Source organism: Lithobates pipiens, unplaced genomic scaffold (genome assembly GCF_037356315.1).
Source record: "Lithobates pipiens isolate NorthernLeopardFrog02 unplaced genomic scaffold, aLitPip1_a1.2 Scaffold_18, whole genome shotgun sequence".
NCBI classification, from domain to species: Eukaryota; Metazoa; Chordata; class Amphibia; order Anura; family Ranidae; genus Lithobates; species Lithobates pipiens.
In genome coordinates this window covers 642,130,006-642,146,450 of record NW_027507758.1, presented here as the reverse complement: position 1 = coordinate 642,146,450, position 16,445 = coordinate 642,130,006, and the positions used below count along the sequence as shown (strand labels likewise).

At 43.4% G+C, this 16,445-nt stretch overlaps 2 protein-coding genes across 2 annotated transcripts in view; both read right to left on the bottom strand.

Moving 5' to 3' along the window:
* LOC143986905 (uncharacterized) overlaps positions 1-15,962 on the bottom strand; it is a 137,504-nt gene extending 121,542 nt beyond the window's left edge. The window contains exons 1-2 of the mRNA XM_077485313.1: positions 15,855-15,962; positions 14,086-14,212 (exon numbers count right to left, since the gene is read on the bottom strand). Of these exons, the coding sequence (XP_077341439.1) occupies positions 14,086-14,179 (94 nt within the window). The 5' untranslated portion in view covers positions 14,180-14,212; positions 15,855-15,962. The remainder of the gene's footprint in view (positions 1-14,085; positions 14,213-15,854) is intronic.
* LOC143989669 (uncharacterized) lies at positions 3,574-14,128 on the bottom strand. The gene is made up of 7 exons (XM_077489930.1): positions 14,010-14,128; positions 13,247-13,381; positions 13,035-13,158; positions 12,821-12,918; positions 12,510-12,731; positions 12,245-12,386; positions 3,574-8,113 (listed from the first exon to the last, which is right to left on the bottom strand). The coding sequence occupies exons 2-7, from the start codon at positions 13,349-13,351 to the stop codon at positions 7,221-7,223; spliced, it is 1,584 nt and encodes a 527-aa protein (XP_077346056.1). The 5' UTR covers positions 13,352-13,381; positions 14,010-14,128; the 3' UTR covers positions 3,574-7,220.
* Positions 15,963-16,445: the final 483 nt, after the last annotated feature.

Sequence of the window (16,445 nt, the reverse complement as noted above, 5' to 3'; positions counted from 1 at the left end):
AGCTGTCCCTAAAATAGCAGCATACAGCGCTCTGTCCCTTTATCTAAACTGACAAAAGAAACTCAGGCTGCTGACCTAACACCTATACCAGTCCTGAAAAGAACTTTTGTGTACCAAATAGCTAGCGTTTTCTCTGTCCCTACTCCACACAGGATCCTTTCCCTACAGTGACAGAAGAAAGAATGTAAAATGGCCACCGGATCGGGTGTATTTATAGGTTAGGGGGAATGTCCAAGTGTCCATGAGCTGTCATGTCTCAATTGGTTGTCCTGTAACACATGATAAACGTGTCACGAAAGGTTAAAGTTCTTGTATACATTAAACACGTAAGTCCGCCGGGGCGAACGACGGAAAAAGGCGTTCGAACCCGCGGACGGCGAAAGTCGGAAATTCGCCGCGAAACGACCGCCGGGCGAAACGTTCGTCCATCACTAGACGAGACCCCCCCCCCCCCCCTGGCATTGGAGGGAGAGACTATTAATACGAATTTTAGACCGAAATCAAGCTTCTACCCGCACTGGAATAAGGGAAACTTCATACCCACTTTTTATGAGGTTGTGATGGAAGAGTTTAGGAAGATGTGTGGTGACAAAGGTTACAAATATAAAAAGGGACATGAAGTAGGTATGGAGGGCCCTCTGAGCAGCCTGAGAAAGTATTCAGAAATTGTAATTAGAAAAGCGGATAAAGGTGGAGACTTTGTCATACAAGGTAGGGATCAATATCTGGAGGAAGCCTTTAGGCTGATTGGTGATACCAACACATACAAAGGACTCCCATGAGACCCTACTGGTAGCTATAATAACAAGCTTAAAGGGCCGTTGGACAGGGCACTATTGAATCAGGTCCTGACAAAAAGCGAGCATTGATTCCTATATTCAAAACCTCCAGTGGTCCCTCACTTCTACCACATACCGAAGGTGCATAAGGACATGGAGAAGCCTCCAGGTAGACCAATCATTGCAGGAATTGATAGTCTAACCAGCAATCTTGGTAGTTACATCGACCATTTTCTCCAGGGATTGGTAACCAGCCTGCCATCATAAATAAAGGACTCGGACCATGCCCCAGAGATTTTAACCACGTATACATGGAAGAAAGGATACAGATGGCTATCGATCGATATAGCGTCCCTGTATACATCCATTTGGCATGAATTTAGCTTTAGAGCAATAGAGTACTATTTGGCAGAAGCACAATTGTTCAGCCCTGTACAAGCCCAATTCATATACGAGTGTATCGAGTTTACCTTGACCCACAATTACTTTTCATTTATGGATAGTTTCTTTAGGCAGGTGAAGGGCACAGCCATGGTGGCTAGGTTTACTCCCAGCTATGCAAATGTATTCATAGGGTATTGGGAGCTCAAATATATTTGGGCTAACAACCCAATTGGGAGGAACCTAGTCATGCATGGTACATCGATGATGTCATTATCATTTGGAATGGTACCGAGGATGAGCTGGAAGGATTTCTTGCACATTGTGCAAGGAATCAATTCCGAATCCCATTCTCACATGTGGTAGATGAAAAGTCCTTGGTCTTTCTAGACCTAGAGCTACGGGCCGTGGATAATGGAGTAATCCATTCAAGAACTAATTTCAAGCCGAGTGTTGGCAATTCTTACCTCCACGCCCGCAGCCATCATCATCCTAGGTGGATTATGAATGTCCCCTTTGGTCAGTTTTGTAGACTTAGGCGGACTTGTACACTAAAAAATTATTATGAAGAACAAAGCCTGATTCTAAAAAGCAAATTTAAAGAGAAGGGGTACGAAGATGAGCACATAGAAGAAGCCTTTGAAAAATATCTACAGCTGTATGACAATGTCTGTGCAGGGGGTGAGAAATTGGCAAAATATGATAGAGACCAACAACCACAAGTAAGGTTTTGTACTAGATTTAACAAAAAATTCACCATTATACAAAAAATCTTCAGAAAAAAACTGGAAGATTCTTGAATAAGACCCCGATCCTGAAGACCAGTCTATCGTGACACCCACATCTAATCTTTAGTAGACCCAAGAATCTAAGGAGTGTCATTGCTCTGAGTAGAGTGAAGAAGATAAGGACCATGGGGCTCAACAATCCTTGGACCACCATCTTTGACCAAAAAGACAGTTATATGTGTGGGAGTAGTAATTGTGGCAATTGCGCACATATGTGCCACAGGAAAAAGGAATGTAGTCAGAGTTGATGGCAAGGGCTATAAGATCAAGCAGTTCCTCTGTGGCACCCCATATGTCATATATGGCCTCCTGCGCCCCTGTGACCTCACATATGTTGGTCGGACTTCAAGGCCAATGAGATCAAGGATGAATGAGCACAGAAGTAATATTTCAACAGAAAAATAAAAATATTTGGTAACAGGACATTTCAAGGAGGTCCATAATAGTAATATAGACAGCCTCAAAGCTTTTGGAATAGAGGCCATATCAAATGATTTAGATAGTGGTAAAAAGTATCAGATATTATGCACAAGAGAGGCGTTTTGAATTTTTACTTTGGGGACTTTAGCTCCGCATGGCCTGAATGAGGAAATTGAACTGCATAATGTAGTATGACTCTTGTAGTACCCACAGAGGCCCCTAGTACATGTGTTTTAGCTATGGAGATCCTTTACTCTTACTTTTATCGCTATTCTGGTTTGGGCGTGTGGCCCCCTCTTTCTGTGATATAGATATTATCAATAGGGGCTCGGCCCAAACACCTAGTCTGGTCATACCCATGGCATTGAGCTATGTTGCCATGGGGATAGAAGGGCGCATTGAATTTTGGAACTAGATGATAAGCACAATGAGTCTTTTTGCTGCAGATATGGATACGAGTAATGTCTGTAGATGGTAGGTTTGGATAGGGTAGTTCGATAGTGAGGTTAAAGGTATGTAATAGATTTTTAATATAATGAATCTTTTTGTAACACTATTTTTTAACTAACATGCTTTGTTTTTATTAAATTTATTAGACTAAAGTGGGCTCTGCGTGAAACAATGGACTATAATGACCGTATATTCATTGTTAATTGGATACGGATATTACAATTATGATTACTATGTAAATAGAAGCTCCAATATTGCTCCTCCGGTGTATTGTCATTAATTAGCTTAGTTTCATTGTTTCAATGCACAGTGGGTTGGCGGTAATGTGTTCATAGAAGTATCCATTATTGTATTTGTATTTATTAATTTCAGTATTGCTGCATACATGCATGTATAGGCTTGTATTTGTATTTTTATATACGTACATGTCTATATATGTTTTAATGGTTTTTAGTGTTGGTTGAACACACGCATATATTTATTTACAGGTGTGTGGAGGGTTTTGTACAGGTGTGGATATAAGTTTAATGCTGGGAATGCTTTTATGGAATGGTTATGGGATTCCTTTGAACTTTTCCATTGCCTTTTAAGAAAACATTATAAATTATTCTATAACGACACCCCGAGTATGAAAGGGGTTAAAGCCATTTAGGACATTCCATTTCCGAACCCAAAGGCAGCTACCGAACACTTCAATCAGCTGAACAAAAAACCATACGAATAATTCTCCCCCAAGTACAAGACGAGGCTCTGTATTGAGGTTCAAACAGGAATGAATTTTTATTTTGAGATCTCACACAAATATATACAGCAGGATGAAAGTACAACCTCTGACCAGAAACCTAATTAACATGAGCTAATTATCTAATCCTTTAGACAGCCTAGGTGACTCAGAGACATGACCTTTAGGACAGACTTCACGTCTCCTAGCTCACCGACTATACAATACACATTATCATACATCTCAATACAGAACTCCTTCATACAATTGCAGGGTTAATTAGCCCAGACAACAATGACTGAAAGAGAAGCCATACTAGACTCATTTACATTATAGCAGACACAGGCAGAGACAGGTGGCTGGAATTGACATCAGCATCTCCTAACAGTATTTGTCCCAGCATTATGAATCAGCCACTATTTCTAATATGGCAGATACATGTTTCTTTATTTTCTTGGTCACCCTGCGCCCAAAAGTGACTCCCGTCACATGGCTCCCTCTTTGTGGGACGCTCCGGCTTGATGCTGGAGGTTAATAATGTGTCCAATGACACCAGTGCTGGGGGTTAATAATGTGTCTGCTAACACCAGTGCTGGGGTTTACTAATGCGTTTGCTGACACCAGTGCTGGGGCTTTATAATGCATCTGCTGACACCAGTACTGGGGTATAATAATGCGTCCGCTGACACCAGTGCTGGGGGTAAATAATGTGTTCACTGACAACAGTGCTGGGTTTAATAATGCAACCGCTGACACCAGTGCTGGGTTTAATAATGCGTCCGCTGACACCAGTGCTGGGGTTTAATAATACGTCTGCTAACACCAGTGCTGGGGTATAATACTGCATCCGCTACCATCAGTGCTGGGGTTTAATAATGCATCCGCTAACACCAGTGCTAGAGTTTATTAATGCGTCCACTGATACCACTGCTGGGGGTGAATAATGCATCCGCTGACACCAGTGATGGGGGTTAATAATGCGTCCGTTAACACCAGTGCTGGGGTTAATAATGAATCCGCTGACACCAGTGATGGGGGTTAATAATGTGTCTGCTGACACAAGTACTGTTGTTTTTGAAGTTTGCATGCGGCCCCCATGGGATATGAAAACTTGTCTTGTGGCCCTCAGGTAATTTGAGTTTGAGACCCCTGCTCTAAAGCAAACAATGGTTAACAATAAAACACAATAACGATATGAGATTTATGCAACAAAAAACACTTTTTTTTAACTGAAATCTATACCAAAAAGGTGAAAAATATATATATGCTGGAGCAAAGGAGCAATCCACTCACTGACCGCACAGGCCCCTCATGCTTGGGCATACACATTTTTTTTCCTCCTGCAGCACTGCAGGCACAGATGTTTATATTCTGAGAGCAACACCCTGCTGCTGTCAGAATAAACAGATCAGTGCTGCAGCTGATTGGTGTTCCTGCAAAGTAAATTACAATGGTTAAAGTGTAACTCCACTTTTGTTGAGAAAAAAACATTCCCCTCTGGGTGATCTGTGTACATTGCAGGGATTATAACAAACTTTGTTGCAGATTCCTACCTTTTGTTATTCTGAAGAAATCCCTGTGTGTTTGTCTGTGCCTCTGTTCTGAGTGAGTCTAATGGGAGTGGTTTCATAATTAACTGTCAGGTGTGCAGCTGCAGGGCACTAATGAGGAAAGCTGCTGGGCCTGCATCCCTTTAGATGTGTTCCTATTGGAAGTATCTCTCCAAAAAATGAAATTTTTGTTTCAGGGGATGCCTGAAATCTGACTTGTATCTTAGGGCAGACTTCTGGGAAAATTGGTGAGCCAATCACACAAGCAGGAAATGATGTTTCTGGAGAGTGGTCAGTACACACTCTGTGTACAGGACAGCTCCAGGTAGCCATATTGCAATGTATTCTCAGAACATTACATTGGCTGCAGATTGAAAAGAAAAGGTCATTTTTAATAACATTCAATTACAATATGATTAGTGTCACAATTATATGTGCTATATTATTTTTTCTTTATTTGCTTTTTTTTGCCACGCAAGTGGAGTTACCCTTTAACCACTTCATGCAAATTGCTGTACCCCGTACCTTTGACACTAAATACCATTGTTATGGTAGCAGCTAGCTTACATAGTTACATATTAGAAGCGGTTGAAAAAAGACACAAGTCCAACCTATGTGTGTGATTATATGTCAGTATTACATTGTATATCCTGTATGTTGCTGTCGTTCAAGATATTATCTAATAGTTTCTTGAAACTATTGATGCTCCCCCGCTAAGACCACCGCCTGTGGAAGGGAATTCCATATCCTTGCCGCTCTTACAGTAAAGAACCCTCTATGTAGTTTAAGGTTAAACCTCTTTTCTTCTAATTTTAATGAGTGGCCACATGTCTTGTTATACTACCTTCTGCAAAACGTTTTCTCCCTAGGTGGCACAGAACCCTGATCACTTGACTCCACCCAAATATATAGGTTCTCCCAGCAGGCCAAGGGATTCAAGAAAACCCCTGCCCATTGGCTGAGATACCCCATATACCCATAACCCGGCCTTGGGTTGCCCTTCTCATATCATATGGTGATCAGGATATTGATCCATACAGACACTATACTAGTAATGGTGGTGATCAGAATATTGATCCATACAGACACTATACTAGTAATGGAAGTGATCAGGATATTGATCCATACAGACACTATACTAGTAATGGTGGTGATCAGGATATTGATTCATACAGACACTATACTAGTAATGGCGATGATCAGGATATTGATCCATACAGACACTATACTAGTAATGGTGGTGATCAAGATATTGATCATACAGACACTATACTAGTAATGGTGGTGATCAAGATATTGATCATACAGACACTATACTAGTAATGTTGATGATTAGGATCCTACAGCGTGAGTGCAATAGTGTGCGGACAATCTAATGCTAGCTGACCCTGGCACTATCTGATGTAACAAGTGACCCTAATACAGCAATTGGTGAAAAATACTGTACACTGACGCTGTACTAATGGCACTGGTTGGGTGACAGGGGTGATCAAAGGGTGAATGAGGGCAATCAATGGGGATAAATGTGCCAATCTAAGGTGTGTGGGTGTAAAGTGTGGTGATTATACTCACAGTGTGGTGTTCTCTTCTCTTCCTGAACAGAAAAGGACTAGGGAAGAGAAGAAATCACAAAATAGCTCCCCGTGTTTACAAAATAAAACACAGGAGTGATTTGTCATTGGCTGCAGGTGATCAGCAGGGTACGGGGCAAAATCATTGGCTGGAACCTGCTGACAAACTTGTCCTACAGCCAATGACAGTGGAGGTTTCTGGGTGTGCGCGTGCATGGGTGCGGAACCGGAAGAAAGCCATGACATAAAAGTACATTACCAGACCTGTATGAGCCGCCCATACATTGTATTTTTACAACACTTCATCCATGTCTTTGGTGATCTCTGATCTCCTTATCAACTGTTCCTTACATGATGAAGATCAGCCATGGAGTATATCTGAGGTGTATATCAGGGTGTGCTTCTTCCCCACATGAGAGCTGTGATGTCCAGCAACATTCATATAGAAGACATTTCCCGCACTCAAGGCACTAATACACCTCAAGGGTTGTGTGGGATCCCTGATGTACAGGAAGACAGGACTTCAGTGAGGAACAAGTCCCTCACTCAGGACAGGAATACTACTTCTCCCCCGTGTGAGATTTCTGATGTCTGTAAAGACTGGACTTCCGTGAAAAACATTTCCCGCACTCAGGACAGGAATACGGCTTCTCTCTGGTGTGAGATCTCTGATGTTTGTAAAGATTGTACTTCTGTGAAAAACATTTCCCACAGTCAGGACAGGAATACGGCTTCTCCCCCGTGTGAGATCTCTGATGTCTGTAAAGACGGTACTTCAGTGAAAAACATTTCCCGCACTCAGGGCAGGAATGTGGCATCTGCCCCGTGTGAGATCTCTGATGTATGGAAAGATCGAACTTCTGTGAAAAACACTTTCCACACTCAGGACAGGAATACGGCTTCTCCCCCGTGTGAGATCTCTGATGTCTGTAAAGATGGGACTTCAGTGAAAAACATTTCCCACACTCAGGACAGGAATACAGTTTCTCCCTTATGTGAGATCTCTGATGTTTGGAAAGATCAGACTTATGTAAAAAACATTTCCCGCACTCAGGACTGGAGTACTGCTTCTCCCCCGTGTGAGATCTCTGATGTGTGGAAAGATTGGACTTCTGTGAAAAACATTTCCCGCACTCAGGACAGGAATACGGCTTCTCCCCTGTGTGAGATCTTATATGCACATTAAGATGGTATTTAGAATGGAAACACTTCCCGCACTCAGTACAGGAAAAGCTCTTCTCTGCTGGAAGGATGGCCCCGTCCCGCACAGTCTGAGGTTCCTCAGGATAAGAGGAATACGATGGTCCATCTACACTGTGTGGTGCCGGATGGACATTTGAGGTAGTCGGGTTTTCTCCTGGACTATACTGTGTGATGTCCTCATCTTCTACTTTACAGTCTGGAGACAAAGTGAGACAATCCTCTGAGGTTTTCCTCATCTCCTGTCCATCTACTAAAATAGAAATACAAAGATTATTACTAGACATCAGCTGATTGGTTCCCCTAAACCAGGACCCCGCCCACATCAGGCAGCTTTGTCTCTGAGGATCTTACAATTCCCCCCTCAAGGTAACTAGTAAATGGGTCCTCTGATCTCCTACCAGATCATTTCTTTATTCATGGACCTTAGTCAGAGAGGGAGGAAACAACGAGAACTGTCTTTTATAGGAGTGACAGTGATGAGGGGATTATAGGACGAGTGTCCCCTCCCCCTCTATCACTCATTGACATCTTCCCAACACAAGAAGTCCTGCACTTCCTTATTAAGTCCATGATTTAGTCATGAATAACAGCGGGGCTGAGCCCCACCAGAGGTCAGAGAGTGAGGATGGGGTGAGAACAACCAAGATGAAGACTGGACTGATCCTGAAGACCCCCATCATTGGGTTATTGACTCCTCCCTCATTATCACTTTCTGTTTAAGGTTCCAAAGTCTGAGGATGTTATCACATTATTATCACCATGTAAAAGTCTGTGCTCCAATCACATCATCAGATATAAAATGTCCAGCTGGTAGGAAATGGGTGTAACAAAAGAGAATACATATTATGTGTATATATAGCAGTGGGGGGAGGAGAGAGAGCACAAGTCAGGACTATGTAATGTACAATATAATTTATACAGTGTAAGGGTCAGGAGTCATAATATTGGTAATCAGTGGAAGCTTAACCACTACAGCCCCGGACCAATAAACACCTTAAGGACCAGAGGTCTTTTTCCAATTTCGCACTGCGCTGCTTTAACTGGTAATTGCGCGGTCATGCAATATTGCACCCAAACAAAATTTGCGTCCTTTTCTTCCCACAAATAGAGCTTTCTTTTTATGGTATTTGATTGCCTCTGCGATTTTTATTTTTTGCGATATAAATGGAAAAAGAGCGAAAATTTTGAAAAAAATATATATTTTCTTCTTTTTGTTATAAGAAAAATCGAATAAACTAAATTTTAGTCATACATTGAGGGCAAAATGTATTCAGCCACATGTCTTTAGTAAAAAAAAGTCAATAAGCGTATATTTTTTGGTTTGCGCAAAAGTTATAGCGTCTACAAACTAGAGTACATTTTCTGGAATTTATACAGCTTTTAATTTATGACTGCCTATCTCATTTCTTGAGGTGCTAAAATGGCAGGGCAGTACAAACCCCCCCAAATGACCCCATTTTGCAAAGTAGACACCCCAAGGAAATTGCTGAGGGGTATGTTGAGCCCATTGAATTTTTTTTTTTTGTCCTAAGGGATTGAATAATGACAAAAAATAAATAAAAATTTTACTAAAAGTTGTCACTAAATGATATATTGCTCACACGTGCCATGGTTATATGTGGAATTGCACCCCAAAATATATTCTGCTGCTTCTCCTGAGTACGGGGATACCACATGTGTGGGACTTTTTGGGAGTCTAGTCGCACACGGCACCCCGAAAACCAATCACTGCCTTCAGGATTTCTAAGGGTGCAAATTTTTGATTTCACTCCTCACTACCTATCACAGTTCCGAAGGCCATAAAATGCCAAAACAGCACAAAACCCCCCAAAATTACCCCATTTTGGAAAGTAGACACCCAAGCTATTTACTGAGAGGCATGTTGAGTCCATGGAATATTTTATATTTTGCCACAAGTTGTGGGAATATTACAAACTTTGTTTTTTTTGCACAAAGTTGTCACTAAATGATATATTGCTCACACATGCTATGGGAATACGTCAAATTACACCCCAAAATAAATTCTGCTGCTTCTCCTGAGTACGGGGATACCACATGTGGGGGACTTTTTGGGAGCCTAGCCACGTACGGGACCCCGAAAACCAAGCACTGCCTTCCGGATTTAAATATAAAATGCTACCAAAAAAACTGTTAGCGATCGCAGGGATCAGGCCTGACTCTGCGATCGCTGCAGTTATGTGTTTTGTAAGTGACAGTGATCGATCGATACTGCACTTGGGTGGGCTGGGCAGAGGGGCAAAAGGTGCTAGCAGGTATCTGGGCTGATCCCGCTAACAATGCATTTTTTTGGAACCCTAAACTGCTGGGGACGCTAGTATAGATCTGATCAGATCAGATATTGATCTGTTCAGATTCTATACCACTACGGGAGGTGTATGCTTTACACGTGGGTGTTAGCGGTACTGGCACTAACCTAGCGCTGCCTGGGGCGACGCAGACCCTGACCCTAAAACCTAATTGATATCACCCGCCGGGTGATCAGGGGGTTAAACCTTTATTGGGTAATAAATGGTGGGTCCCCTGATGCTATAGAAAGCAAACTAACCAGAGTCACCCATAACACTTATACGGTGATCAGTGGTGAAAGGGTTAACTAGGGGCAATCAGGGGGTTCAAATTTTTATTAGGTAGTATATGGGGGTCCCTAGCGCTATATAAAAACCTGACGGGGAACCTAAATAACTAACTGGCTAACCAGCGTCACTAGTGACACTTATACTGTGATCGCTGGTGAAAGGGTTAACTAGGGGCAATCAGGGGGTTAAAACCATTATTGGGTAGTATATGGGGGTACCTAGCGCTATAAAAACCTGGCGGTGAACCTAAAAAAATAACTAGCTACCTAACGACACTAGTGACACTAATGCAGCGATCAGAAAAATGATCGCTTAGTGACACTGGCAAAAGGGGGTGAAAGGGTTAACTAGGGGCAATCAGGGGGTTAAAACCATTATTGGGTAGTATATGGGGGTACCTAACACTATAAAAACCTGGCGGTGAACCTAAAAAAATAACTAGCTACCTAACGACACTAGTGACACTAATGCAGCGATCAGAAAAATGATCGCTTAGTGACACTGGCAAAAGGGGGTGAAAGGGTTAACTAGGGGCAATCAGGGGGTTAAAACCATTATTGGGTAGTATATCGGGGTACCTAGCGCTATAAAAACCTGGCGGTGAACCTAAAAAAATAACTAGCTACCTAGCGGCACTAGTGACACTAATGCAGCGATCAGAAAAACGATCGCTTAGTGACACTGGCAAAAGGGGGTGAAAGGGTTAACTAGGGGCAATCAGGGGGTTAAAACCATTATTGGGTAGTATATCGGGGTACCTAGCGCTATAAAAACCTGGCAGTGAACCTAAAAAAAAAACTAGCTACCTAGCGACACTGGCTACACTAATGCAGCGATCAGAAAAATGATCGCTTAGTGACACTGGCAAAAGGGGGTGAAAGGGTTAACTAGGGGCAATCAGGGGGTTAAATCTTTATTGGGGGGTGATAGGGGGCTACCCTGGACCTAACACTAACTGCCCTGACAGTTTTAACTGTTACAACTGACACTGAATGCAGTGATCAGTAAAGAAATGATCAATGCAATCAGTGACACTGTGACTGGGGGGGGGGGGGCGGTTCGGGGGGGCGGATCGGGGGGGGGGGGGGGGGGTTTGTGTACCTATGTGTCAGTGTAGTGTTTTGGTGCACTTACTGTTAGTCTTCTCCTCGTAGTCCGGTCAAAAAGACCGCCCCGAGGAGAATGACATCACTTCCTCCTTCCTGTGTAAACAATACACAGTGGGAGGAAGCTTGTCATTGGCCAGGAGCGATCCAGAGGGGGTGGCCAGAAACCAACGGCCATCCTCTCATCACGGATCGCTCCTGGAGCGAACCCGACCGCCGTACCCAGCGGGAGGGGGTCCGATCGGACCCCCCACCCGCTGGAAGGCAAGCATGTACATCTACGTGCTTGTGCCTGCCTGTGCCATTGTGATGACGTACAATGGCAATACGGCGGTCCTTAAGTGGTTAAATGAGACTGTACAGAAATATTCCTCAACTTAGCACAGCCAGAAAACAACAGAGCAAGTAATTCTGGAAGGATTTTTTCTTGTGCTAGACCTGGGCATGAAGTAGAAGACCCAAAGCACATGCACAAAGTGAATAGGTAGAGCAACATCTATTGTGAAAATCAAACTTTTGCTGCCAGCTGAACCCCAGAATCTCCATAAATCCAGTCTAGATCCAAAAAAATGTGACTGCAGCACAGAGAAGGAAGATTATCACCCAGCCCCCACCCCTACTCTGGACCAATCAGTGAGCAGTATGGGTGGAGGAATGGATTTAGTGTTAATGACCCACCTGTGCTGATCTCTGTAGGAGTGTCCTCCTCTATAAATGTCCCCGTTATTCCATCCTCCTCCATAGACTGCTGATCATCCCTCACATACCTCTCTTCTTCTTCTGATTTCACCTCAAATTCTATATCCATTGGATCTCCACTCTAAACCAAGAAAATGAGAGAGAATATCATCTGTAAGATAGAAGATTTATTATTGTGACATCACATAGAAAATCCACACATCATCTCTAGGAGTCCATGTTCTAGATGCTCCATCCCACCAACCTTGTAACAGTGGGGGATGGTGTGATCTTCCTGTGTGGAATCCCGGGAATACAGAGGACGGGGACATCTCTCTGGTGGGTTCCTGGTATTTGGTGGCTCCATCATGAAATCCTTATACAGATCCGCGTTTCCTTCAAAAAACTCCTTCATTGTCCTATACTGCTCATCCGCCATTTTAAACTCTTCTTGAGCATCAACTTTAGAATCTCTCAGGTTTCCACTCTGAATATATAATAAAAATGACATCAATGGTAACAATGCAGATAATGTACAGATCCTAATGATACTATCAGTGATTGTTCCTCATCTACCTGATGATGGTGGGGGATGGTGTGACCTTCCTGTGTGGAATCCCGGGAATACAGAGGATGGGGACATCTCTCTGGTGGGTTCCCATTACTGGATCCATCTGTAGGAAACACACACACTGACTGAATACATTGTTTCTATGTGTTTATCAGATGATGGGGGATCTAGGTGGAGCCTCCGTACTGCTCTCTCCTTTACAATAAAGTCTCCTCTTACCCGGTGATGTGAGGGGCGGCTGATTGTCCATCATGACGTCCTTGTAGAGATCCTTGTGTCCTTCTAAATACTCCCACTCCTCCATGGAGAAATAGACAGTGACATCCTGACACCTTATAGGAACCTGACACACACAATGATACAGTCACCATCCAGACACATCCCTTGTCTGTTACTGGATAATGTCCCAGAATTCCCAGAATCCTCCTCACCTCTCCTGTCAGCAGCTCCATCATCTTCTTGGTGACTTCTAGAATCTTCTCCATGTTGTGTCTCTCAGGTTTTAGGGAGTCACATGGAGGCACTGTGATGGTCATATGATCACCTGACTTCACAAGAGGAAATATCTGTATTGAGGAACCAATAGGAATATCATGTTAGAATCCCAGAATCCTCCGGTCAGGTCTGTGTTTTATTAATAGAGATAAGAGTGATGTCATGTGACCTCCCAGAATCCTCCTCACCTCTCCGGTCAGGTCTGTGTTTTATTAATAGAGATAAGAGGGATGTCACGTGACCTCCCAGAATCCTCCTCACCTCTCCGGTCAGGTCTGTGTTTTATTAATAGAGATAAGAGTGATGTCATGTGACCTCCCAGAATCCTCCTCACCTCTCCGGTCAGGTCTGTGTTTTATTAATAGAGATAAGAGTGAGGTCATATGACCCCCCAGAATCCTCCTCACCTCTCCGGTCAGGTCTGTGTTTTATTAATAGAGATAAGAGTGATGTCATGTGACCTCCCAGAATCCTCCTCACCTCTCCGGTCAGGTCTGTGTTTTATTAATAGAGATAAGAGTGAGGTCATATGACCCCCCAGAATCCTCCTCACCTCTCCGGTCAGGTCTGTGTTTTATTAATAGAGATAAGAGTGATGTCATGTGACCCCCCAGAATCCTCCTCACCTCTCCGGTCAGGTCTGTGTTTTATTAATAGAGATAAGAGTGATGTCATGTGACCTCCCAGAATCCTCCTCACCTCCCCGGTCAGGTCTGTGTTTTATTAATAGAGATAAGAGTGATGTCATGTGACCTCCCAGAATCCTCCTCAATCTCTCCGGTCAGCAGGTAGATGATCTCCAGGGTGAGGTTTAGTATCTTCTCAGTCATGTGACTCCGGTCCTCCTCCATCCTCATTGGTGCCGTCATTTGATCTATACAGGTCACCTTGTAGACGGATAACTTTGGGAAATGAAAGTAAGAATTATTTGGATGGTATTGGTCACACAATAATAGGATGTGGATGTGAGGGGGTAATAGGAGGTTTGCTGTACATTTAACAACTACTCCCCCCATGGGAACACATTTAGTTTGGACTGTTTGCTACATGTTTGAGGTTCGGGACCCTCTTGGCTGCTGGATCAGATATTCCCTTTTCTCTGTTGGGTTTGTTTGGTTTCTGAACTGGTTTTGTTTCATTTTAGATCTGCAGACAAGGAATGATAAATATGATCCTTCCTTTGACTTGTTTGCTCTGAGGCAGTGCTGGGAGGACAATGTCGGGTCATCATGATGTCCAGGAAGGGGAACTTGCTGACTTTTGGTCGGAGTTGTCGGCTAATCAGGATAATTGCCAGAACTCCGGCTGCAAGGCTCCAATCTCCGGCAGCCTGCTGACTGTTCGGAGTGATGTCACTGTCACTCTCTGCAGTAAGAGAAGGGATCGGATTGGATAGCAGGAGGATTCTGATGGTGGAGTACAGAACTGTGGGGGAGGAGTCGGTTTTGTTCTCTCCAATAGCAACCCATCTGCCATCTATGCTGATTATGAAGATTTTAACATGTAAGTGTACTATTTGTTTTTATGGAATAAATGACTTCATCATTCTAATGAGGATCTCGCGCTGTCATTTCTTTGTTGTTTGAGCTCCTTGGATCTTCCCGGATCTTTATCTGACAAGCTGCAGGACCCTTGTATGTTGGAATGAACATTTGTCATCAGGGGGAGGGGTTTGTTCTCTTAGTCTATTTTGTATCCTGGAACATATTTCTAGAACGGTGAAATGGTGAGGTGAAGGCTTCCTTCACTTGCTAGCAGAAGGTCTTTAAAAGAGAAGTATGATTTATTTTTCTTTCAGATTCATACTTACCTAGGTGGATGCCGCATCGGTCCCCCGGCACCTCTTCACTGAGAACCGAGCGATCTAACATCTGCGATGGCTCGGTTCTCACAGCTCCGCCCCCCGCGCTCACTGGAGCTGTGGAGGGGCGGGGAGAGCCCGTTTCAGTCTCTCAGTGGCTCGCTGAGAGGCTGAGATGGCCATCAGTCCAGGCACCTGGAAGATCCAGACTTCATTGTCGTGATGATGCGGTGCCTGGACTGATTCCAGTGATGTCACCAGAGAGCCGACTTCAGCCCGATCTCTGCTGAAAACAGGTCACAAGAGTGCAAAACGACCTGCACTCCTGTAACCCATAGGAGAAGCCCAGCCAAGCCATCTCAGGCTGGACTTCTCCTTTATGGAGGTCAGAAAAGTATGTGCAGGTGGGTGAGAGGACCATCAGAGACCAACAGCCTGTGTAGTGTAATAATTGTCCTTTGTAGGCCATGTATGGTCAGGATGGTCATTGTCTTGTCTATTTATTGTCAGTGATGTTTGTTTAGAGGAACATATTACTAGAATTTATCTCTGAAATGAAGAGAATGTTCCGGCCCTGTAAGTAGGGAAATGTTCTGACCCTGAAGGGGTTAATCTAGGTCTCCACACTATATATGTGTGTATCATCATCTGCTGGAGATAAAAGACATCACAGTGACTATGGAGGAAAAGGACGGACATGACGGGGGGTTACTGGGTGTAAATAGAAAATAAGATCTTATTACCTCAGCTTCTGCCACTTCCAGCAACGTCTCCGTCTCTACTTCCCGACTCACCTCTCACCCGGAACTTCCTGTCTGTACCTGACATCCCTTCCTGTCTGTATTCTATAGAGACTTCCTGTCTGGTTAGAAGTAAGATCACCATCTTGTGGAGTTCAGAGGAACTGCAGCCCCAGGAAATGACTCATAACCATGTATAACAGGGCAAATTTAAAAACATAACTCAACAACTGAACTGAACTTTTTGATGAAGAAAATGCAAAAATATATCAAAAAGCATATATATATATCTATATATATAGATATATATATAACCAAGGTTCTAAATTCTCATCTCCCTGTTGGGGATGAACATCCCACCTCAGACCCAGTGGGACCAATTTTTCCTTTTGATATTGCTCGAGGAAAGCGATGTCCCACTCTAGGTGTACTTCACTGGTCATGATATTTCTCAGCCTTAAAAACAACCCACCCAACTCAGAATCACTGTTATTGACAGTAAAAACATTCTCAGTATTCAGAGTCCGGTTACTTCTATACTCAAAAATATCCATCTAAAAAGATGTTCGGTGCTGCAGTGAATAATTAGTCAAA

What these genes read in the sequence shown, in the direction of transcription:
- LOC143989669 (XM_077489930.1), bottom strand. Translation starts at nt 13,351, where the DNA reads ATGACCATCACAGTGCCTCCATGTGACTCCCTAAAACCTGAGAGACAC. An exon ending in GCCGCCCCTCACATCACCGG is followed by an intron (nt 12,919 to 13,034) that starts GTAAGAGGAGAC and finishes TGTTTCCTACAG; the next exon opens with ATGGATCCAGTAATGGGAAC. An exon ending in CCATCCCCCACTGTTACAAG is followed by an intron (nt 12,387 to 12,509) that starts GTTGGTGGGATG and finishes TTCTTGGTTTAG; the next exon opens with AGTGGAGATCCAATGGATAT.